This window comes from Octopus sinensis, linkage group LG4, assembly GCF_006345805.1.
Source record: "Octopus sinensis linkage group LG4, ASM634580v1, whole genome shotgun sequence".
Taxonomy (NCBI): Eukaryota; Metazoa; Mollusca; class Cephalopoda; order Octopoda; family Octopodidae; genus Octopus; species Octopus sinensis.
In genome coordinates, this window is record NC_043000.1 from 96333974 (window position 1) to 96357917 (window position 23944).

The 23944-nt window shown below is 35.1% G+C and overlaps 3 protein-coding genes across 7 annotated transcripts in view; 1 reads left to right on the forward strand and 2 right to left on the reverse strand.

The window, feature by feature from the left end:
- Positions 1-2768, reverse strand: part of LOC115210292 (PHD finger protein 14) — a 73399-nt gene extending 70631 nt beyond the window's left edge. The window contains exon 1 of one of the 5 annotated variants that reach the window (XM_036502253.1): positions 2246-2768. The gene's annotated coding sequence lies outside the window, so the exon portion shown is untranslated. The remainder of the gene's footprint in view (positions 1-2245) is intronic. The other 4 variants (XM_036502252.1, XM_036502251.1, XM_029778805.2 and 1 more) reach the window with 4 other exon arrangements.
- A 4357-nt stretch (positions 2769-7125) lies between these two features.
- On the reverse strand, positions 7126-12510 carry LOC115210943 (39S ribosomal protein L32, mitochondrial). The gene is made up of 3 exons (XM_029779733.1): positions 12397-12510; positions 9258-9497; positions 7126-7387 (listed from the first exon to the last, which is right to left on the reverse strand). The coding sequence occupies exons 1-3, from the start codon at positions 12464-12466 to the stop codon at positions 7182-7184; spliced, it is 516 nt and encodes a 171-aa protein (XP_029635593.1). The 5' UTR covers positions 12467-12510; the 3' UTR covers positions 7126-7181.
- Positions 12511-12586: 76 nt separating this feature from the next.
- Positions 12587-23518, forward strand: LOC115210689 (proteasome subunit alpha type-2). Its single transcript, XM_029779370.2, has 7 exons — positions 12587-12733; positions 14829-14905; positions 16899-17031; positions 17338-17460; positions 19152-19239; positions 22238-22311; positions 23200-23518. The coding sequence occupies exons 1-7, from the start codon at positions 12696-12698 to the stop codon at positions 23372-23374; spliced, it is 708 nt and encodes a 235-aa protein (XP_029635230.1). The 5' UTR covers positions 12587-12695; the 3' UTR covers positions 23375-23518.
- Positions 23519-23944: the final 426 nt, after the last annotated feature.

Genomic DNA, 23944 nt, shown 5'->3' on the forward strand with positions numbered 1-23944 from the left:
GTCATTGTTTAGAATGTGGAAATGTGTATGATAGACTGCAGTTCTATTAGAGTTAATGTTATGTAATCTTGAGTTGGGTACCTACTTTGCTTATCTCTGTGGAAAATTTTTTATTTGTTCAAGTCAATTTACTACTACTAGTACTCTGTGTTCCATGAGGAAAGAGCAAAATATAGTAAAGAAATCACACACTAATTAGCATTGAATAATTCTTTCTGAAATACATCATCAAGATTTTTTACTGTTATAAAGAATTATGTAGACTAGTTCTGCTGTTTAACAGACATTTATCACCATCATTAGTTAATGTCCGTTTTCCATGCTGGAATGGGTTGGATGGTATAACAGGATCTAAGAAGCCATAGGACAGCATTGAGCTCCAATGCTGGCTTTGACATGTTTTCTATTGCTAGATGCCCTTCCTAACACCAGCCTCTTTACACTATATTTATTACTTTTTTTTGTAACCCCAGCACTAATGAGATGGCCAAGTAACTTGCAAGAGAAAGTAAAGAAAGGGAAAAAAAAACCTTGACTGAGTGAGGGGTATATCTGAGAGAGTGGGAAGTAGCTTTAAGCCAGGTGTTGAAGGCTACAGTAAGAGAGAAAGCATCGAAAAAAATTAGGCATAGAAATGATGACTGATGATAAACATACACACATACATGCATATATACATTTCAAATTTTAGCACAAAGCCAGCAGTTGTGGGTAAGTTGACTACATTGATCCCAGTGTTCAACTACTACTTATTTTATCAACCCCAAAAGGTTGAAATGGAATGTCAGCCTTGGCAGGATTTGATCTCAGAACATAAATATGGACAAAATGCTGCTAAGCATTTTACCCAGTCTGCTAATGATTCTGTCAGCTTACTGCCTTCAGACATGCATACATATTGACAAGAAGTAAGCTTATGACAGCCCATATAATCATATAATGAGTCATTGAATCAACTTATGTGATGTGTCAAGGATATATTTGCCTTTCAAAACATCTCTCTCTCTCTCTCTCTCTTTTACTTTGAAGGATATTCTTCTTCAGCTCTTTTCAAGCGTAGCCAGAATCATGGGACCGGTTCCCAGTTTCTGTGGCGTATATGTTCCCCCCAACTGGACGGGATGCCAGACCATCGCAGCATTACTCAAGAAACAGGAAGAGAGAGTGAGAGAAAGTTGTGGCGAAAGAGTACAACAGGGGTCGCCACCACCCCCTGCCAGAGCTTCGTGGAGCTTTTAGGTGTTTTCACTCAAAAGATACACAAAACGCCCAGCCTGGGAATTGAAACCATGATCCTTCGACCACGAGTCTGCTACCCTAACCACTGGGCCATTGCGCCTCCACTTGAAGGATATTGGCTATTATTTAATATTACAAGTTCAAAGGAGTGAAATTGGGAAGTAAGAATGTATCACAGACACTGTTTGTTGAAAACTTACTCTTTGAGGGAAAAGATTTTCTCTCCAGTGAAGGACAGATTATATTATGCTTGTGTATCAGGTGCAATATTATATGGGAGTAAAACAAGGACAATAAATATGAAGAATTGCACTAACACTAGAAATGAATTAGGGAAGCATGTTCTATTTGATGTGTAATGTCAGCATGCATAAATGATGGAGCACAAATAAACTGAGAGGAAAATAATGTGTGTATGTGCATGCATATGTGATGTGTCATCATCATCATTTAACATCCGCTTTTCCATGCCTGCACAGGCTGAATGGTGATTATGGAGGCAGATTTTCTATACTCTTTTCTATACCTTTCGTGTACCTTTTTTCTATACCTGTCTAATTTTCTATACCTTTCCTAATTTTCTAAACCTTTCTTGCCACTAATCCTTTCCTGTTTCACAGCAAGTTGATTTTTTTGCATGGCCAGATGTTTTTTGCAGAATATTGGACTTGAATGGCACTGCTTGTGTGACAGTTTCATTCATTTACAACTATCACACAATATCAAAACAAAGGGATACAAACACACACACGCATATACACATACCTTCACACATACACATGCACACACACACATATATGATAGACTTCTTTCAGGGTTCGGTTTACTAAATCCACTCACAAGGCTTTGGTTCAGCCTATAGCTTTAAGAGAAAGCACCTGCTCAGGTGCCATACAGTGGGACTGAATCCAAAATGATGTGGTTCAGAAACAAACTTAACTATGCCACCATAACTGTGCCTGTTATTATAAGAAATTTAAAGTTTACAAATAATAAATGGGATCTTACCTTTTCTTTATCCTCCATATGTAATAAGCACTTTTAAAAAAATATCTGTTTGTGTAGTTTCTGTGGCCATGATACTTAGTGCTAAGTTCATTCAGTTCTAAATAAAGATTTGATCAGCTGGTGTAAGTGTTGAAAAATTGTACATTGCTTTTCTTAGTAGGTTCTGCTAAAATCTGAAGTTTTCCTGTTTGCTGCTTTCAATTACTATAGGAAAACCACATTTATCAGCAATGCTCCCTTAATCTTCTTGAGTCATATCAGTGTTAGACTTGTTGTATACTTCCGTTACACAAAACAAATATCTGTGTTTATATATATATCTCCAATGGAAGCCACTTATAATCATACATATTACCAAATGGCTATTGTTATCAGTCAACAGTTTTTATTGAATGGGCTTCATCCTAAAAGGATCACAATAAGAGGCCTCCAGTGTATGTGTGTGTGTATGTATATATATATATATATATATACACATACATGAAAAGCTCTTAGTCCACCTTATGGGGTAGTTAGTGTTGGGAAGGGCATCCAGCTGTAAAAATCATGCCAAAACAGACACAGTAACCTGGCTGGCTCCTGTCAAGCCATCCAACCCATGTCAGCATAGAAGACGGACGTTAGATGATGATGATACATACATGCTTACATACAAATTACATCTTGGCTTTGTTTAGTGGCTAAAATTAAGGCATGTTTGATGTTCTAATTTGCTTCATAATTTTCTTCCTCTTCTTGTTCCCATTTGAAAAGTATCAGTTGGTAATGCTAAATGTCCAGTTGTACGTGTGAGCAAACTATATGTTAATGGAGACTATATAGTGGTCTTCATTGCAGGAAAGTCTGTCTATATATGACTGAAAATAAGGCTTAGGGAAGGAAATCAGTTAAATTTAATAACCTGATATAAAGATATGTTTGCTTTTGTTACTAGAACTTTGACCCGGATACGTTTTCAATTTCCTTTTAGTTTTTAATATATTTGGTAATATTCAAATTCCTTCTCATAAAATTAGTAATCCAGAACCAGTGTTTAATTACACTTCATTTTATAAAACATAGATATATTATACAAGTTCCTTTTTGAAAAATATAGTTGACTTGTGAATATTTTCTCAACCTCCAAATATCTTGAACTTTACTCTTGTAAATAAATGACTATTTTAGCATTATTATTTACATTACTTTCTTTCTCTCTATTTCTTAAAATGGACTTTGTACTTATTTCAAAAATGCATTTTATGGAGTTATCAGCTTAGCAATTTAAGTGCACACTTGAAAATTGCTATCTTCTAGCATATTTTCTGTGTTAATAATATCAAGAATTAGAATAAAATGGAAAGGAATGGGAGATCACTAGACGAAATTTCCCTACAATATTTAATTTTTTACCTTTTTGTTCCAAGTTAAAATCCTGCAGGGTTGATTATATATATATATATATATATATATATATATATATTATATACATATATATGTATATATATATGTATGTATTTATGTATATATATATATATATTTTACTCTCTTACATATTTCAGTCATTAGACTGTGGCCATACTAGAGCGCAGCCTTTAGTTGAAGATATCGACTCCAGGACTTATTGTTTGTAAGCCTAGTACTTATTCTATCGGTTTCTTTTGCTGAACCGCTAAGTTTCAGGGACATAAACACACCAACATTGGTTGTCAAGCAATGGTGGTGGGGACACAAACACAGACACAAAGACACACACACATAAATATATATACAGGTATACCTTGACTTAAGTCGTTTCGATTATATGCTGGTTTTCAAAAATAATATATGGAAAAATAAAAATCAAGTCAAGTCATTTTACTTGACTTTATGTCTGTCTGCCACAAATAGTGGAATCATAAAATTACTAGAAAACCATTAAAAGCACATAAAATCAATTCACTGTACAATAAATAAGAAATGCATATAAAATCATATTAAAATATGTACTATAAATGTTAAAATACACACCATAAAGTAGGGTAGCTTAGTAAGTGAAATCATGAAATCAACTGTGTTGTCTTATCTATCGATCTTTTGGAGCTCATATTATACTGTATCCAATATCTACCATTAGGTGTCGTTGTCACTTGTGATTCCCGCAATTGTTTTGAATTCAGATTTGTTTACATCTGTTAATTGGATACTTTCTCATTCTCGCTCATTTGTAACTTTATTTTTTGGCCCATGGCTCCTAAGAAAATTCATAGTGAAAGTGCTAAGCGTCATGCTATAATGCTGGAAGATAAACTGGCTATGATAAAATGCCATGAAAGAGATGAAAAAGTGGTAGCAATTGCATGATCTTTTGGGATGAGTCAGACAACTGTATTGATTATTGTACATTATAAGGACAAGATTTTAGCACGCATCAAATCTGAAGCCTCAGAGATGTCATCAATAAGGGGCAAAATCTTTGAAGAAATGGAAAGTCTTTTTTTCCTTTGGATTGTTAAGTTGAATTGTCAGCATGTTACTATTAAAGAGAAAGCATCTTTGTTTGAGGACCTGAAGAAAAAATATCCAGATGAGAGAGATGTAGAGTTCAAGGCAAGTCAAGGATGGTTCACGAGATTTAAGGAGCAAAGAAGTTATCACTCCATTAAGGAGCAAGGTGAAAGTGCATGAGCTGACGAACAAGCAGCAGAATTTCCTAATGCATTAAAGAAAATCATCGAAGAAAACAGGTTTCTTCCCGAACAGATTTTTGCCAGCGCTACCTTGACTGGCTTCTGTGCCGGTGGCACGAAAAAAGCACCATCCGAACGTGGCCGATGCCAGACTCCCCTGGCACCTGTGCTGGTGGCACAAAAAAAGCACCCACTACACTCACGGTGTGGTTGGCATTAGGAAGGGCATCCAGCTGTGGAAACACTGCCAGATCAGACTGGAGCCTGGTGCAGCCTCCTGGCTTCCCAGACCCTGGTCGAACCGTCCAACCCGTGCCAGCACGGAAAATGAATGTTAAATGATGATGATGATGAAACTGGATTGTATTAGAAAAAATTGCTAGACCATTCATTCATTCCCAAGGAGAAAACTATTTCAGGCTGCAAGGTCTCAAAAGAATGTGTGACCATTATGTTGGAAGGTAATTTTACAGATTTTAAGTTAAAGCCATTGTGTGTCATGCACACAACTCCTGTGCCCAGAACATACCCAAGGCATCTCTCCCAATTGTATGGATGGTTAATTCAAAAGCATGGGTTACTGTTGTTATTTTTGAAGATTGGTTCTTCAATCATTTTATCCCAGCAGCAGAGAAGTACTGTAAGGAGAAGGGAATTCCTTTTAAGGTTTTACTTATCTTAGGTAATGCTCTTGGCCACCCGCAAAACATTGTAGATTTTGACCCCGTTACCATTGTATACCTCCCTCTGAACACGTCTCTTCTGCAGCCAATGGATAAGGGAATAATTGCTATCTTCAAGCGTTACTATATGAAGTGTACGTTGTGGCAAGCAATAGCTGCAACTGATCTTGAGTTTGTCACACTTCATGACTTTTGGAAGAGATACGATATCTACAAGGCTGTACAGAACATAGCAGTGACATGGAATGATGTACAGAGCACAACTATGCATGGTGTATGGAAGAAGCTTTGCTTGCAATTCATGAATGATTTTAAGGGGTTTGATAATGTTGCCATCAACAAAACGTTGGTGACTACAAGCAAAGAACTGGAAATGGATTTGGAGGAGGAGTTCATAGATTTATTTGAAAAAGACAAGCAGCCCCTGACAAATGAGGATTTGACAGAGTTTCATGAGCAGCAAAATAAAGAAGTCGAACCTGAGCCATGTTACTCTACCATTAAGAAAATGTAGCAAGCATTTGCATATGTCAAAAAAGGTCTTTCTATGTTTGAGGGTATGGATCCAAATGCTCAATGCTTTTCCAAGATTATGGGGGATTGTCATGAAGCTTTTGCTCCTTATAATGCAATCCTTGAGGAAAAGAAAGAGACAGTTGAAGGAACTCTCAACTGCTTTTTTAGCACATCAAACAAGAGTAGTCAGAGTCAGCTGTTGATGTTGACAATCCACAGCCATCTACATCTGCGATGCAAACCACTAAATTGTGTGTATGTATTGGTAAATTTAAAATAATTTAGTTTTTTTTAATTATTGGAAAGTTCACATCGTGAATGTTCAGTGTCGTCTCACCACAGCCAAAAACAAAAATAGTATAATGTGTAAAGCAACTTGCTCTAAACGAATATGAAAAAAAGCGCGCTGGTGAACGGGGGGTGGGGGAGAGGAATCGGAAAATTCACATCGTCAGACCTTGACCTTTAAACTCCAGTGTTTGACCCAAGCAAAAACAAAAAAAAATAGAGTAATAGGTGTAAAACAACATGTAGTAAATGAATATGAACAACATGCGCGCTGGCGAACGGGCAATGGGGGAGAGGACTCAGAAAATTCACATCGTATATGTTCTGAGTCATCTCACCACAGCATGTAGTAAATGAATATGAAAAAAAATGTGCGCTGGTAAAGTCCTCTCATTCACCCCTCCGTTTGTGAGTGTGCATTTTTTTCATATTCGTTTACTACATGTTGTACATCTATTACACTATTTTTTCTTGTTTTTTTTGCTCGGGTCAAACACTAGAGTTTAAAGGCCATGGTCTGATGATGTGAATTTTCCGAGTCCTTTCCCCAACCCCCCCCATTCACAAGTGCGCATTTTTTAAAATATTCGTTTACAGCAAGTTGTTTTACACCCATTACACATTTTTCTTTTTTTTTTTTTGTTTGGGTTAACCCCTTTAGTTTGACCAAAACTTTTTAGTGTTTTTACTGTTTTTTTAATGAAGAACAGCTTAAAAAATAAGAAATAAATTCATAACAACCATTGCATTTGTTTCAATCATTTAATATAAAATACTAACAAAAACCAATCTCAAAAACTCATTTAGCTTTAATTAATAAGTTTTTAGCAAACCATGAAGGTCTAGTTTTCTTCACTTTCACAACATATTTATCATGAATGCTTTCTTCTTTTTCATTTTCATAAAGCACCACTACTTCTTGTAGAGGAGCAGAATATCTCAGATCCTCTTCAAAAGCTTTCTGCATGAGTTTAGTCTCTTGTCGTACTTTATCGTAGCAGTTACCTGTTCGAAGTGAGACAAAAAGACAATAATGACAGGTAATGAAACTGAATAATTTCTTATAATATAACTCATCTCTCAGTCACAAGTCACTCTTTCTAAGTACTGATTTCCCTATATATTTGATGTAACAAGTCACTAATAAAATACAACTTGCAATCATTGTGGTTAAGAAGTATGCTTTACAACCATGTGATCTGGGTGGGATCTTCCTCAGTGGTACTTTGGACAAGTTTTGGACTGACCAACGTTTTGTGATTTGAGTATGGAAACTGTAGAAATATAATGTGAATTTTTTCGCAAGGTATGTTGGCCAAAAGATCAATGAAGTGGTCAAGAAGTTTGCTTTGCAATCACATGCTTTTGGGTTCCACTCCCTGCATGCCCTGTCAGATATGTGCCTTTTACTATACCCTTGGGCTGACCAATATCTCACAAGTGAAATTTGTTGAATGGAAACTATAAAGAAGCCTGTTGTGAATGTGTATGCTTCAGCATGTTTCACATTGTCACCATATGAACAAAAATGGTAACAATGTTTACATCAGATGTGAATAATACCTAATAGCTTAGCAGTTTTATCATGTGTGAAGATCAGTGGAATAAAATACCTTACTTGAAAAGGAAGTAGAAGTTGGCAACAGGTGGAGCATCTGGCCACAGAATACTGCCTATAGTAAAAGGAGCAAATGTAAAAAGGGTGATGATGATGTTTTTGAATAAAAATACTCTGTACAGTGTTTGTTCAGCCTGAGTTGCAGAGACAATCCCATGTTTTTCTATCCACTAAAAACAGTAAATTGGTGACCAAAATGACTATTATTCGCCAAATGTTGTATCAAAATCGATAAATTAGATAACAATAAGTTCTACAGATGTCATGTATCTGCTACAGGATTAAGATTAAGAATTTTCAGTTAATTAATTTCATCTTTAGAGATGCATCAGTGTCCTAGAGTATAAAAACATTATTACTCGCAGTTTAGAAATTATAGCTCCAAGTGTGAATCAAATCTTGTACATTGTATACCTCCAGGGATAACATAAATTGAAATGTAATGTATATCATCATCATCATCATCATGATAACGTCTACTTTTCCAAGCTAGCATAGATCAGATGCCCTTCCTGTTGCAAACCCTCACCTATTTCAAAGTAAGGTAAAAAGTCTTCTATGGCCGGACATATTTTCAAAGAAGACTGGGAACTTGTGTGATGCTGACACTATCTTACAATTATCATGTGATGTCTGAGATGGGGAAACACAAACATACACACTCATATATATATATGATGGACTTCTTTCAATTTCTGTCAATTGAATCCACTCATAGAGCTTTGTTGGCTTGGAGTAGTAGTAGAAGACACTTGCCCAAGGTGCCATGCAGTGGGACTGAACCCAAAACCACATGGTTGGGAAGTGAACTTTTTAGCAACACTGCTATAACCAATATAAAATTTTACTTCATTCATCATCATCAATGTTTAATGTCCACTTTCCATGCTGGTATAGGTTGGACAGTTTGACATGGAGCTGTCCAGGCTACAACTGTCTGTTGTGGCATGATTTCTACCGCTGGATGCCCTTCCTAATGCCAACCACTTAGTAGAGTATGTTGGATGCTTTTTATGTGCCACTCACATAGGTGCTTCCCAAGTGGCACATCATTTAAAAAATAGTCTGCACTACAGTATATTCCACTTCTTAAGTCTACACCTTTTATTAAACTACATTTTTTCTTGTGTATTTTGCCATGGGTGCCTTCTATTCACAACATGTAACACCATTATGAAATAATAAAAGTAACAACAGTATTGCCAAGAAACTAATTGTGTTTAATAATAAGATGTTAGATTCTTTAACAGTTCTTACCGCAAATAGTGTCATTTTCATGATAATGTCCACACTGAAGACACGCAATAATATTTTTCTTTGGTCTTGCATGTTCATAATGTTTCAGTTCTGACATTTTGCGCATTTTACGTTTTTCAGTTGATCGTCTACTTTTTGGGGCACCCCACAAGAAACTTTCAAAAATGGAATCGAGAATATCTGAGGCCTTCTGGTAAACGTCATTTTCGGTATTGGTTGTAACAAATGCTAGAGCTGGTTCTGAAACATGAATTTAATATTTCCATTAATTAATTAATAAATTAATAATTCATATATAACTAATAAAAAAATATTATAAACTTTTTTCATTGTATTTATAATATGGATTAGAAATTTTCTGATATATTTTTCTAATTTCCTAACAGACTTTTCTCAGAATTGGGTACATGTTTTCAACACACAGGTAGTTTATCAAAGAAATAGCTTTTTCTCCAGTTTCAAGAAGGTAGGCTGTAGGCTGGTAGTACTTCTGGAGATGGATCACAAAGAATATTATAGATCAGATTTTAAAGAAGGAAATTAAATAAATCATAATTATCACCACCATTTCTGTTTTATGTCTGCTGTCCAAGCTAGTATGAGTTGGATAAATCTGTCTCTCAAATTGGGTTGGTAGTGGGAAGGGTTATCACATGGGTTATCTGGCCCTTCCCTAGTACCAGCCACTTTACAGAGAGTAGGAGGTGCTTGTCTATGTCACTGGTATAGAGGTGACTTTAATCATGTCCTTGACTAGACTAAAGGGTCTTAACAATCACACACTTTACAATGTGTACTGGATGTGTTTCTCATGACACCATCACTAAAGAGTTATCCATGTCCTCATCACCACTAAAGGAACTTTATAACACCATGTTGCTGTTTGCTCATCCATCTCTTTACAAAGAAGCACGAGTGATGGGAGAAATGCCTAATAGTGGGATGAGTGACAGGAGAACTCTGTATTCTGAGATAGGTATTCAAGGCAATATGACTGGGATAGCAGGGAGGTGGCAGAAATCTATGTAACCCAGGGGATAGAGTGATGGTAGAGGCACAGGATGCGAAGGAGAAAAAGTGATCTAAATTAAAACCTTCCATCAAAATTCAATGTAAATTTAGATTTTAAACATCTGCTTAATAATGGAAAGTTATTTTGCTTCAATTCTTCATTATTTTGAAAATTAACTGAAACAAAAGCAGCATATTCTAACAGAAATTTAGTAACAAAAGGGTTAATGCTTCTGGTTTAAAGTGAACAGGCTCTAGTTTTCTAGTATCTTTGATAACAGTGTTCAGAAGGATTCTTTTTTCCCTCAATAACGTTACACGTTACAGGTTAGGGAGGTAATTCGTTTATCACCTGATACTTTTTTTTACTTGCTCGGGTTTAAGGAAGACGCAGTGCCTATAGATTTTCAGACCACCTGGCACAGGTAAAACTGAAGCTATTAATGTTCTTCTTGAATGTTTGTAAGACAATACTTGCAGAAAGACATGAACAAGCAAGAATTTCAAGAGGAACGATGATCTGCGATGGAAAGCCGAAACGGGAGATTAATACGGGGCCTGAAAGGGTTGGTCATAAGAAAGGAGTTAAGAGATGAGTGGGTTGATAGAGGCGACATGAGTCAACCATTTCCGAAAAACAGAAGCCATTATAATTGGAGAGAGAGAGAGAAAACAAACAGTTTGCTTGTGGGTCTGTGTTTGTGCTGCAGTACCACCATCCCAGCTTTGGGGGCATTACCCCACTGTGGGTCTCATTTGGGCTTTGTAGAATACCAATAATTGTTGGGTGGAGTTGGGTGATTTATCTTCTGGTTCAGAGGATATGAGTAAGTCGTTGGGTTGTGATTCTAGCTATGTTGCATAAAATTTAGACTGATTTTTATACATTCTGATTTCTAATCCCGTTAAAAACAACCTTTCGAATAACCAGATTGGGTGATTTTCCCGGACTAATGTAACTCTTCCACGCCAGATCAAGCAATGAGGCATGAATGTCTGGGCTGATCTTAATCACATTGGTCTTTTGCTAGCTAATATATCTCATCTGCACACACCACAACTACATAGATGATAACTGTAGCTCACTAACTGAACTGATTGACCCTGGCAGTTGACAGTTTGTTGTCTGTTCATCCATTCAGTATCTAGTGATATTTGCCATTGATTCAATTAGTTCATTTTTCGAAACAGTTCACATATTGCATCCCAATGATTTCAAGGTACCCTGGCTCGGATGGTTACATACTGTTTAACCTATAGTTGGGACCATGATAGGTGCCATTTCTGGGGGTTAGAATAGACCACAGAACAACAGTAGCTAAGAGGTGACTCCACATTCTTTAAAACTCCAGAATTCCTGAATGAGGGTCCGACTACAGGATGCAGTTTAAAGTCATACCCAGGACTTAAACAAATTTGAATCCTTCAACAATCGATATAAGTACCAGTTATATACTGAGTCCATTCAGTCAACCCTATCTTATAAAGTTTGGCTGTGGCTTTGCTGTAATTTAAAAGAAAATACAACTATAAACTGAACTTGAAAAAAATAAAATTATCAGGAATATTAAAATGTATAAGCAGACAGTCTCTTAATATTTTATGGGTAAGGCTTACAGGATCACGTGTAACTGATAAAGAACAGCAATTTCACGAGATTATATTCACTCAAATAAAAATCGAACAACAAATATTGGCATTCCTTCGATATAACTTGACAAAAATCAAAATATTTCACTTCGGGTGTTTCTGTGGAAGCAAATGACAGTTCGATTCCGTTTTCTGCTTGGAAATTTGCGGATTTTACATACACACACGAAACCGGCAAGAACAAATATGCAAGGCATTTTTTTCTTCAAGTTTAAAATAAGATATTGCTGGCATAATTTCGTTATATCTATACTCCATAACCCACGGAAATACCTTAAGTGAAATGTTTTGATTTTGTCGAGCTATATCGAAGGAATGCCCAAATATTTGTTGATTGTGTTTGACATTGAAACATGCGCTGAATGTTATAGTGTGTAGGCCCAAGCTTCAAATGAAGTCTCAAGATTTTTCAAACAAAATCGATAAACACAAACACTTACAACTGATAAATAAATATAATTTCAAAACTAAATCTTACTTGGTGATTGATTCCAATTCAATAATCGAAAAATATCTCGTTCCAGTCGAAGAACTACATTTCTCAACATGTTGTATGTAGCTTAACTAGTTTATGGTATATATATAAACTTTAGTTACGTATAAATATTACAATATCTGAAATTAAGAATTAGCAGCAAAAATAAAAGAAATCAATACTATTTATTTTAATTAAATATTATATTTGAAGTTTTTAGTTAATTTGTATGTAATATTTTATTCATCATTTAATTTTATCTTCGGCTATGAAATTTACGTTAAAACAATTCATTAACCAAAATGTCTGAACGATATAGTTTTTCCCTGACAACATTTAGGTAATGTATTTTCATATTTATTTATTTATATTACGATATTTTTCACTGTTGATCATTTTATTTTACGGAATACTCTATTGTCTCTATCATTTGTTATGATTATTTTATTCTGAAACTCAAGGAAATATATATTAAGGAATTCCTGAAACTCGTTCAATTTCTGCTTTCTCATCCATTCGCGGCATGACCGGTCTCTTTGTCGCTTTGGAATATTTTAAGATATTTCACTATTATTTATATTTGTTCTTAACTATACAATTCCGAAAACGTAAGATCTGTAAGTTACTAAATCAATTTGTAAAATTATGTTGTTACCATCTTGAATATCTCTATTTTTAAATACTTTGTACTTTAACTGCCTTTGCTTAATTGTATTTTTAAAATGTTTTTATCCTCGTGTTGAAAGCTTTGAGATTGTTGGGTAAAAGAAATAAATATTGGTCAATGAAAACAAATCAGTTCTTATCGCAATTGGAAACCGTACAATTAACATCTTTAGCTGTTAATTCTGTACATATTGGCAAGTTCGAGACTAATCGAAAGGATGTCGTTAATTTTTGTATAAAGTATTCACGAGAAACTTGCGTGCGTATAATGCTATATTGCTGGATTATTGTATATAAAGATTGTTTTCCCTAATTTTCATTAATTGAAAATATTTTTTTTTACTTAAAAATCTCCTATTGAACGTTCAAAAAGCTAATCTTTTCATGATCACAAGTTCCGTACGAAGTCTCGGGTTTCCGTAGCGGTAAGGTATTGAGGAACAAACCTGATTCTGATTGACCAACCTCTTCTTGGGGTTCAAAGTATTCACAACTACCCTCTCCTTGAGGTTGTTCAAAATATTCACAACTCACGAAACGAATTTGTTTACTCTCATTCTTACTTACTGTCTTTTTCTTATGAAATTTTTTATTCGGCTATTTTATACTTGTTATTCTTCCTATTTCATAAATCTGCATTTTTTTTGTTATCATGATCACTACTTTCACAAATTTTGGTATGGCATTTGCACGGAAGAATATTTCACTGTTATTGATCAGTTCAGGTAGGTTACAAGAATCAGTGATTCTTGTAGGCCAAATATTGATTCTTGTTGTATGATACTGCTTCATACTATGCTGATGTGCTTCCTTGCCAATCTTTTCTTCTTCATCATTATCTGTGATACAGTTGATCTGCCATAGATGAAATGAAACTGTTATGTTCCTTCTTATATCTGACTATCTTTCTCTTCATTATGATTTTCCTAATTTTACTCACAACACTGGTGAGACTTACTGGTTCATAGTTTCCAGAATCACACCTATCCCCATTCTTGAAGACTAGTAATTTTAGCTTTCTTCAGTTCCTTGGATATATCTTATATGGCTTGCTAATAAAAAGATGAAAATTAACTCCTTTGACCTCAGAAGTGATTCTATTATCTCTTTGATGACCCTTCAGGTCTAGGAGAGTTGTACCTCTTCAATGTAATTGTGTGTTTTATCTCCATAGTTAATAAATTAGTACCTTGTAGGGTATTTCTATCAGGTTCTTTTGTGGACACACTACTAAAAAATCCTGTGGGTACTTCAGCATTTTATTGTTGTTAATTATTTATGTCACACCCATGCCATTCCTATACAGCTCACTTAATCAGGATTTGTTTTGTTCTGTTTGTCTTCAAATATATTTTTAGAATATTTGAAGATTTGTCATGTTTAGGCATATGTCAATTTGGGTTTGACATCTTGAATCATTTCCTATAACAACCTCTCTGCTCTTTTGATTTTGTACAGTGTAAAGATTGTCTCTTTTTTCTCAACCAGAGTTGCCTTGAGTTCATCACCATTCTTTTAAATTTCTTTCTTAAGGTTTTCTCTTATTTTAGCTACATCTCATTTCATTTTCTCAATTTTGTTGTTAGTTGCACCTTCAAAAAAAAAACCCCAGATCCTCTTCGATTTTATTGTCACTCTGTTAAGTAGTTTGCACTAAGATGCAATTGTAAAACACTTTAAAATTGTGAATCAACTTAAAACCCTATCAATACTTGCAATTGAATAATGTTTTTTTTTTTTTGCTTCTTTATTTTATTTTCATTTTACAGCCCTTCAGGTAAACTTGTCCAAATTGAATATGCTTTGGCAGCAGTTGCAGCTGGTGCACCCTCTGTTGGGATTAAAGGTAAATACATTAATATAATTTTTATAGATGTACATGTGAATTCCTGTTTTTATTAGCTCTGTCACTTTATTAGTACGATCTACATGTGTGACAGGTTAGTCATCTGTGTACTGTGAGGTAATATACAATACTACATTTCCATTTGTGAATTTTCATGTCAGATAATGCTTGATATTTCTTTTTCTCATTATCGTTTATCAAATCATCATCCTTTAACATTTGTTTTCCATGTTGACATGGGTTGAGCAGTTTGACCAGAGCTGGCAAGCCAGAAAGCTACACTAGGTTTCAGTCTGATTTGGCTTGGTTTCTATAGCTGGATGCCCTTCCTAATGCCAAGCATTTTACAGTCTGTGTTGGGTGCATTTAATGTGGCACCGGTATGAGCACATTTACATGACATTGACACAGGATACTTGCAGGCCAAGAGTACTTTAAAGGTTATAGTTCTAGCAACTATTTTCATTTTCTTTCTATTTTCTAAAATACTGTTTTACATCCACTTTTCCATGCTAGCGCAGCAATAGATTTTGTTGCAACAATTTTTTTTTAACAACTGGATACCTTTCCTGTTGCTAACCACTCAGCTGTATAGTCAGTATGGGATCTATTAACAGTTAAGCAGTTATATATCATCTCTACATTACAATACATTACCTGTAATTGTCAGCTCAGTTGATAGTCATATTGGTTACCTTACTAGGCAAACTGAGGCAAGCAGTATGATGAGCTTTACCCAGAAACATAACACAATAGGTGTAGTAAAATTTTAAATAATGGTCATGTACTCAGTAGTTAAGCACCTTTACCTCACACCCCATCTACTTGTACTGTTTTACCTTCTTATTAATTTTGTTTTTATCTCTTACTAAATTTACTAACCTTAATATTCTGTCTTATGCTATTCTGCTATATAAAATGACCTTCAGTATTGTTTTAGGAACTCAGAGTTTTGCCTGGATTGACACTTTTTCTTTTTTTTTTTATCCTTTGCAACTGATAAAATAAATATCACTAACATACTAGTGGAGGCACATGGCTTAGTGGTTAGGGTGTCAGCGTCATGATCGTAAGATTGTGGTTTCGATTCCTGGACCAGGCGATGCATTGTGTTCTTTAGCAAAATACTTCATTTCACGTTGCTCCAGTCCACTCAGCTGGCAAAAATGAGTATCGCTGCAATGGACTGGCATCCCATCCAGCTGCGGAACACATACACCATGGAAACCGGGCCCATGAGCCTGGCTAGGCTTTAAAAGGGCGCATTTATTTATTATTATTACTAACATACTATAAATACTACATGTACAACATTGATTTTCTGGCTCCTCTGATTTCAAAGCCTTTCCAGATTATTGATTTTGCTGAACCAAGGGTGTTCATTTTGGTCTACACACCTTAAATTAAACAAACCTGTGTCGGTGGCACATAAAAAACACCATCCGAGCGTGGCCGTTCGCCAGCCTCGTCTGGCACCTGTGTCGGTGGCACATAAAATCACCCACTACACTCTCGGAGTGGTTGGCGTTAGGAAGGGCATCCAGCTGTAGAAACACTGCCAGATCTGACTGGCCTGGTGCAGCCTTCGGGCTCCCCAGACCCCAGTTGAACCGTCCAACCCATGCTAGCATGGAAAGCGGACGTTAAATGATGATGATGATGATGTAGATTACTATATATTATACTAGGTTATTAATACTGTACTGTGCAAGATACCAGTAAACTAGTTTGGCAACCATGGGATTTTGAAGTTCTTGCTTGTAAATTAGTGCAGATTATAAGAGGTTCTGGACCATCATAGTTTGGGAAATCGTTTTTTTTTTACCTGTACTTGAATTCAATAAAAGTTGCAGTTCTTAATCCCTCTTGTGTTGCGGTTGGTAGAAATAAAGATAAAAATAGATTTTTAATGTAATACATCTAATTAGGAAAATCATTAATGATGGCATCATTATGTTTCAGAGTTTAAAAAAAAATTCTTTTACATTTTCAGCATCCAATGGTGTAGTTTTGGCCACTGAGAAAAAACAAAAATCTATCTTGTATGAAGAACATAGCATTCATAAAGTTGAATGCTTGACTAAGAATATTGGAATGGTTTACAGTGGAATGGGTCCTGACTATAGGTAAATATTCACAGTATCAGCTCCTCTTAAGTTCTTTAATCTTAAAGAATTCACTTTTCAGCTAGATTTCCATAAAAAGATACAATTCACTTATCTTCAGCAAGTTTTTCTGTTCTGCTGATAACGTAACCAACTGTGAGACTTCCACAACTAACGATTAGCATTTTTTAAAACTCATGTGCAAAGCCGCTTGTCAAAGACAAGGGCAAGCTTATACCAGACTATATCAGATAAACAAAAATATAGACATCACTACTATTTAAGTTCTGTATTTCTATTAAAGAATTATTCTTTCCTTTTCTGCAGAGTATTGGTGCGCCGTGCTCGCAAACTTGCTCAACAGTACTATCTTGTCTACCAAGAACAGATTCCTACAGCTCAGCTAGTCCAAAGAGTTGCTAATGTTATGCAAGAATTCACACAGTCTGGGTAAGTAAATTTAACTTTCGTGGTAAACTTATAAAACACTATAAATTACGTCAAAAAAATTTTTCCTTTTTTTTCACATACATTTTAATATGCTTGTATTAGTGAGGTTGGTCTGTTGGAGTAATTATTTTTTTTTTCATAGCTTGAATCAGTTGGTGAATCCCATACTTCAGTTGACGAGGCTTTATATGCAATAATGTACTGAGTTGTCTCCCGTGCTTCCGAAGCTAGAAGCAATGTTAGCTAATTCTTAACATTTTTACTTACTTTGAGCAATTAACCTTATGATATCATAAGCATTTGTAATCCTTTCTGCTAAAGACACCAGGCTTGAAATTTGTAGGGAGGGGACTTGTTGATTATAGTGATCCCAGCACTAGTTTGGTACTTATTTCATCGACCCCGAAAGGACAAATTTGTAGCATTTGTAATAATAAAATTCGCTTTTTTTAGATAATTTTTGCAAACTTAAGTAAACAGAATTATGTACTTTATTCAGGGAACAAAATAACAGTCAACATAGTTAAATATGAACTTCTAAACATGTTAGTAGTCAAATACTTCAACCTTGTAACTGTTGTGTTTCTTGATAAAAATAGAATAATATTATTGATAATTGTTTATTTGTAGTAAAGATTGTTTGCCAACATAACATGGCAGTCCTGGTTTAGGACGAATGTTGCTGTAATTTAGCCTCAAGAGACATCGTCCCCTGCTGGCTATACGACACGATCTGTGTCCTTATATTTTCGAACAAGGGAATCTAGCACTCCCACTTGTTTATTTATTTATAATTTAAGAGATATAACATTTAGTTTGTTCCCTGTACACTAGGTACTACCTTTCAACCTACAAAGGTCAAAAAATAAAGGTGTTAGTGGTGTATTATGTCAATTTAGTTAACTACATCCCCCACATCAAACATTTGTCAAATTACTGTTGATGGAAGTTCTCTGTAACACACAGCAGGCAATGCAATAATTTCATAATCCATATTCTTGCCTGGTGCCATGTAAAAAATACCCAGGCCACTCTGTAAGGTGGTTGGTGTTAGGAAGGGCCTTCAGCTGTAAAATCTATGCCAAAACAGACAGTGAAGCCTGCTGCAGTCTCCTGCTTAGCCAGCTCCTGTCAAGCCGTCCAACCCATGCCAGCATGGAAAATGGATGTCAAATGATGATGATGTGTAAATATGTGTTATTTCACATTTTAAAGTTTAAATTTTTCATATTTCTCTGACATCAATAAAATAAACTACTATCTTGTTCTGACAATGCTTTATAATCTATTTCCTCTTCCTGAAAAAAAGGTGTCACTAGGCATAGTAGATTATTATTATTATTGCTGCTCTTTTGAAGATGCAATAAATATACAAAATAAGGTACGAGATTTCTGATGTGTGCATTGTAAACTTTTTTTGAGTACCTGGCCATGGCCAACTATGTGATATTTTATATTTTTAGTACTATTATTGATTGGGTAAATAAAGTACAGGGTTTTAGGCATTTTTTAAAAAGAAATTCTGTTAATTAAGTTAACTCCAACCAGTAATTGTTTGCATTGTTTCATAGCATTTTTAACAATACAAAACAAATAACATATTGGCTTGTCACCATTATCATTTTGTGTCTGCTTTTCCATGTTTTTATAATAATGATTATTTGCTTATCTTAAACTGTTTTTTGTTGTAGAGGTGTTCGTCCATTTGGTGTTTCTCTTCTGGTAGCTGGCTGGGATGAAGATGAGCAGAAGCCATATTTATATCAATGTGATCCTTCAGTAAGTTTTTAACATATTCTATTACTGATTTTAGTTACTGCACTGTAGCTGTGCTAAGATGCTGCCTTCAAGGATATGGTTGATTGTACTAATCCTGATATTTATTTTATTGGTCTTGAAAGGACAAAGTAAACTTGGGCAAGATTTGAACTCAAAATGTAAAACAACATAACCAAATACAAGGTATTTTGCCCAACTTATTTACTGATTATGTCACCCACTCATCATAATTCTTACAGAGTGACCCGAGGCTTACAGCATTTGGGTCACTCAAAGCAGTCACCCATCAAAGTACTAATCAAGTGTTCAACTGAGAATCTGTATTTTCAGTAATTATTGTCTTCTTCAATTTTACGAATTTTATCATTGTTTTACACCTAATTTTTCCATGCTGGCACAAATTGGATGGGTAGAGCTGTGTTTGTTTGGTTAAGAAGTTCACTTCCCAATCATGTAATTTTAGGTTTAGTCCCACTGCATGGCATCTTGGGCAAGTGCCTTCCCCTGTGACCTCAAGCCAACATAATCCTTGTGAATGGATCTGATTGGCAGAAACTGTAAGAAGCATCTGTTGTATATATCTATGTAAATGTGTCTGTGTGTGTCTTTGTCACCATTATACAAGTAGTATCACTGGTTTTTTTGTCTTCAGTGGAAACATGTCTGGCCATAAGGAAGATATTAGCTTGCTTGAAAGCAGGTGAAGATTGGTAGCAGGAAGGGCATCAAACACTAGAATTAAGCATAGAAAAGTGGATATTAAAATGATGATGAAGAGATTGAATGGGTTTGTTCTAGCAGAAGGCCTCATCTCTTGTTATAGTCCTTCATTACCGGTGATGATATTACTTGCATGATAAGGCACTGAGCTGGCAGAACTGTTAAGATGCTGGGCAAAATGCTTAGTGGCATTTTGTCTGTCCTTATGTTCTGAGATCAGCTGTCTCTTATTCTTTTGAGGTCAATGAAGTAAGTACTGTCAAGCACTTGGGGTCGATGTAATCGACTTCCCCTTCCCCTCTGAAATTGCTGACCTTGTGCCAAAATTTGTGACTGATGTTACTTGCATAATAATTATACAGATATAATCATATTCATTTATGAAGACCTGCATCAGGGAAGGTGTTATTTTCTGTCACAGAAAACACATTCTCATAGTTCATTCATTTATATTATGAATTATGTCTAGAGCATAAACTAAACATTTACCCTTCTGTTACCATATTTCTGTTGAAATACACTGCCTTTGTTTTAGTTAATTTTGAAAATAAGGAAATTTAGTAAAATAACTTTTTTGTTAACATGGAAGTTTGATAAGAGGGTTTAATTTAGATCACATTAAAATAGGGAATTTATATAATAGAATTAGAGGTGGTCCCAGTCAGGTTGGTCTCAAAAGGGTTAATGGCAATAAACGTTCTCAGGTTTTCATATTTTATCTTACTGCAATTTTATTAATTTACTTATAATTACTAGCATGCATTTTTTATACTAATATGAGCAATGGTTTTAGTTAAAGCAATTATTGTACAGATATATACCATATTTATTGCTAACTACAGATGCAAGCTTAGTGGGGTGGTCAAGTTCATTTCACAATTATGTGGTTTCAGGATCTATTCCATCATCCCTTAGTGTGGTTCCTTGGGCAAGTATCTTCTACTGTGATACTATAGACCAAAGCTATAGTATTCTTAATTTTTACCATACATTATAAAATTGGCTCTCTGACCCCAGAATAAGACATCTACTGAAAGTGATAAGTGAGAGTAGATAACATGTGAACGAAAGGAGCAGGAAACAATTCCAAAAGAAGGAGTTAATGAATTGTCTTCCCTTCATTGTTTTAAACTCAATGACAAATAAACCAAGGATGAGAGAAAGACAAATGTTCTCGCATTTTAATGTATTTGCTTATCCTTTTTTGTGTTATATTGTATATTCTATTTTCATGCTCTTAAATGTGATGTATGAAGGAAAAAACATATCAGTATTGTTGGGCTGTATGCTATTAGCAACCTCATAATTATGAGGTGGTATCAAAAAGTTCCCAGACTAGTTATGTTTAAGAAAGAATAACTTATTTACCTCAAGTTTTAACATCATCTCCTTCGAAATAGTCACCTTGCACAGCAGTACACCAGTCCCAGTGTTCCTGCCACTTTTGGAATCTAGCCTGGAAGTCATTTTCTGTAAGCAAGTCAAGGACCTTCTGCAATTCACTTTTGATCTCAACAATGGTGTTAAAATGGTGACCCTTGAGCTGCATTTTCATCTTGGGGAAGAGCTGAAAGTCTGCAAGTGCTAAATCTGGCAAATAGGACAGGTGTGCAAGTGATACCATGCTGGTTTTCATGAGAAACTCATGAGTGAGTAGAGCTCAGTGACAGAGTGCACTGTCATCATGAAGAATCTAATCCTTCGTGCTCCACAGATCCAGTTACTTTCTCTGAATTTCCTTCCTCAAATGCTTCAAAATGTCTTAGAAGAACTCTCAGTTGATAGTCTGGTCCTAGTGGGCAAATTCTCAATGCATAATATTGCGGATGTAGCAAAAAACGATGATCATCCTCTTGATTGAGCTGCAACTGTCATGCCTTATGAAACATTGAGGATGACCCATTGCCTCATCGCCATAGGCTTGCCAACGCATGCTCAATGTCTCTGTAGCAGACTTTCCAAGTTTAAGAACCAAATTTCACGTTGGTTCTTTGTTCCTGTCTCTGACAAACTTGCTGACTACAACATACATGTCATCACAAAAACACAAATTTCACAACTTGCATAGTAAACACAGTGACGTCACTTGATACATTGCCTTATAAAGGTTCACTGCTTGCTCTCTTTGCACACACAGCCATGTGCTGCCATCTATTGGTGTGCTACAGAACCAGTTTGGGAACTTTCTGATACCAACTTATATGATATCTCTTGTGTCAAATGTATTTAATATTATTGCATGAACTACAGAACTGATAATTTTGCTTTTTCCTCACAGGGTGCATATTTTGCGTGGAAGGCTACAGCAATGGGTAAAAATTATGTGAATGGGAAGACTTTTCTTGAAAAAAGGTCAGTATTTTATATTCATTTCAGATTTGTATTGATTTGTTTTTTTAATCAGTGTTTCTCAAACTAGGTTGTACTGGGGATAGTGGAGACAAACAAGGTGGCCTGTGGTGGTGAGTGATAAATGCAGCTGTACAGGTTTTTTTTCCCAGTCTTTGTCTCCTGTTTAAATACTCTGTAGTTGTGCATATCATCGGGTAATATTAGTGGCTAAAATTTTGTTTTGACATTCCATATTATATTGATGACTTAGGTACAAGTAGTCTTTTAATGCTGACCAACTTGTCAGCAGCAATTTTTTCATTGAATTGTAGCAAAGGGAGCACTAAAGAAGTGTTAATAAAAAAAAAAAAGAAGCCATAGTGAAACAGAATTTGAGAAGCACTGTTTTAAATAAAGAGATATTTTTTGTTATACTTTCAAAACTGTTTTTTTGGTTTAAAGAGAATTTGAGTCTTGTGCAAACTACATTGAACAAGAATTATTATATGTGTGATGTAGCTGTGTCGCCACTTACAACTCTCTTTTTTTTTTGTAACACACATACACTGATTGACTTTAGAAGAGGTATCAGACATTGAAATATCAAATTTCACATATCTGATATATATTATTGAAGTGATATATTGATAGCTCTTACTGGGCTATCTTTATAACTTACCACACACCTAGAAATAATGACTCTAAGAAAACACCAATAAGAAGTTTAGTGTGTTGGTTGTTATAATTATTATCTTTATAATCATGTTTGACACCATTTATATCTCAAAAGCTGTAATGTTTTTTGATAACCATTTCAGAAATCTTCTAACAAGTTTTTGAGAAATATTGTCTGTTATCATATCTGGACTGTTTAATTTTTGATTAAATTGATGTTTATTCTGCTTGTAGGTATAATGAAAATTTGGAACTTGAAGATGCTGTGCACACAGCTATTTTAACATTGAAGGAAAGCTTTGAGGGGCAGATGACAGAAAGCAACATAGAAATTGGAATCTGTAATGCTCAAGGTTTCCGGCGCCTTGAACCATCTGAAGTCAAAGACTATCTTGCTTCAGTATCCTAATTTGTTACTCTTCTTCGCTGTTCTTCATTCTACTTTATTCTGTATCTAATGATCAAAACATCTCGGCGGGCCAACTATCAATAGTGAAATGTCTTAATATCAGCTATTTTGATGTTTATTGAAATAAACCTTACACTTATCACATCTTGTCTATTTTCATTATTTTTAAATCAAATTCTTATCAGTTCTATTTGAATGTAAATTTTTTTTTATTTTTGAAGAAAAGAAAAAAAATTGTTTCTTATTAATCAAACATGGGCTCATTTCTTTAAAGTTGTGTCATGTGAAATGCATTCGTGCCGGTGCCTTGTAAAATGTACTTGTGTCGGCAGCATTTAAAAGCACCCAGCACACTGTGAAATGCTTGGCATTAGGAAGGACATCCAGCCATAGAAACCAGGCCAAAACAGACAATTGGAGCCTGGACAGCTATCTTGGCTGGCCAGCTTCTGTCAAAACGTCCAAGCCATGCCAGCATGGAAAACAGATGTTAAGCAAATGATGATGCTGATTAAGATATTTTTAAATGTAAATTAATATATTCATTAGCAATAGTATTAGATTAACCCT

Coding starts and splice junctions, on each gene's coding strand:
- LOC115210943 (XM_029779733.1), bottom strand. CDS start 12,466: ATGTTGAGAAATGTAGTTCTTCGACTGGAACGAGATATTTTTCGATTA. Junction 9,498..12,396: donor GAATTGGAATCAATCACCAA/GTAAGATTTAGT, acceptor TTCATGTTTCAG/AACCAGCTCTAGCATTTGTT. Junction 7,388..9,257: donor TGAAAATGACACTATTTGCG/GTAAGAACTGTT, acceptor CACTTCGAACAG/GTAACTGCTACGATAAAGTA.
- LOC115210689 (XM_029779370.2), top strand. CDS start 12,696: ATGTCTGAACGATATAGTTTTTCCCTGACAACATTTAG. Junction 12,734..14,828: donor TTTTCCCTGACAACATTTAG/GTAATGTATTTT, acceptor TTCATTTTACAG/CCCTTCAGGTAAACTTGTCC. Junction 17,461..19,151: donor CAAGAATTCACACAGTCTGG/GTAAGTAAATTT, acceptor TTTTTGTTGTAG/AGGTGTTCGTCCATTTGGTG.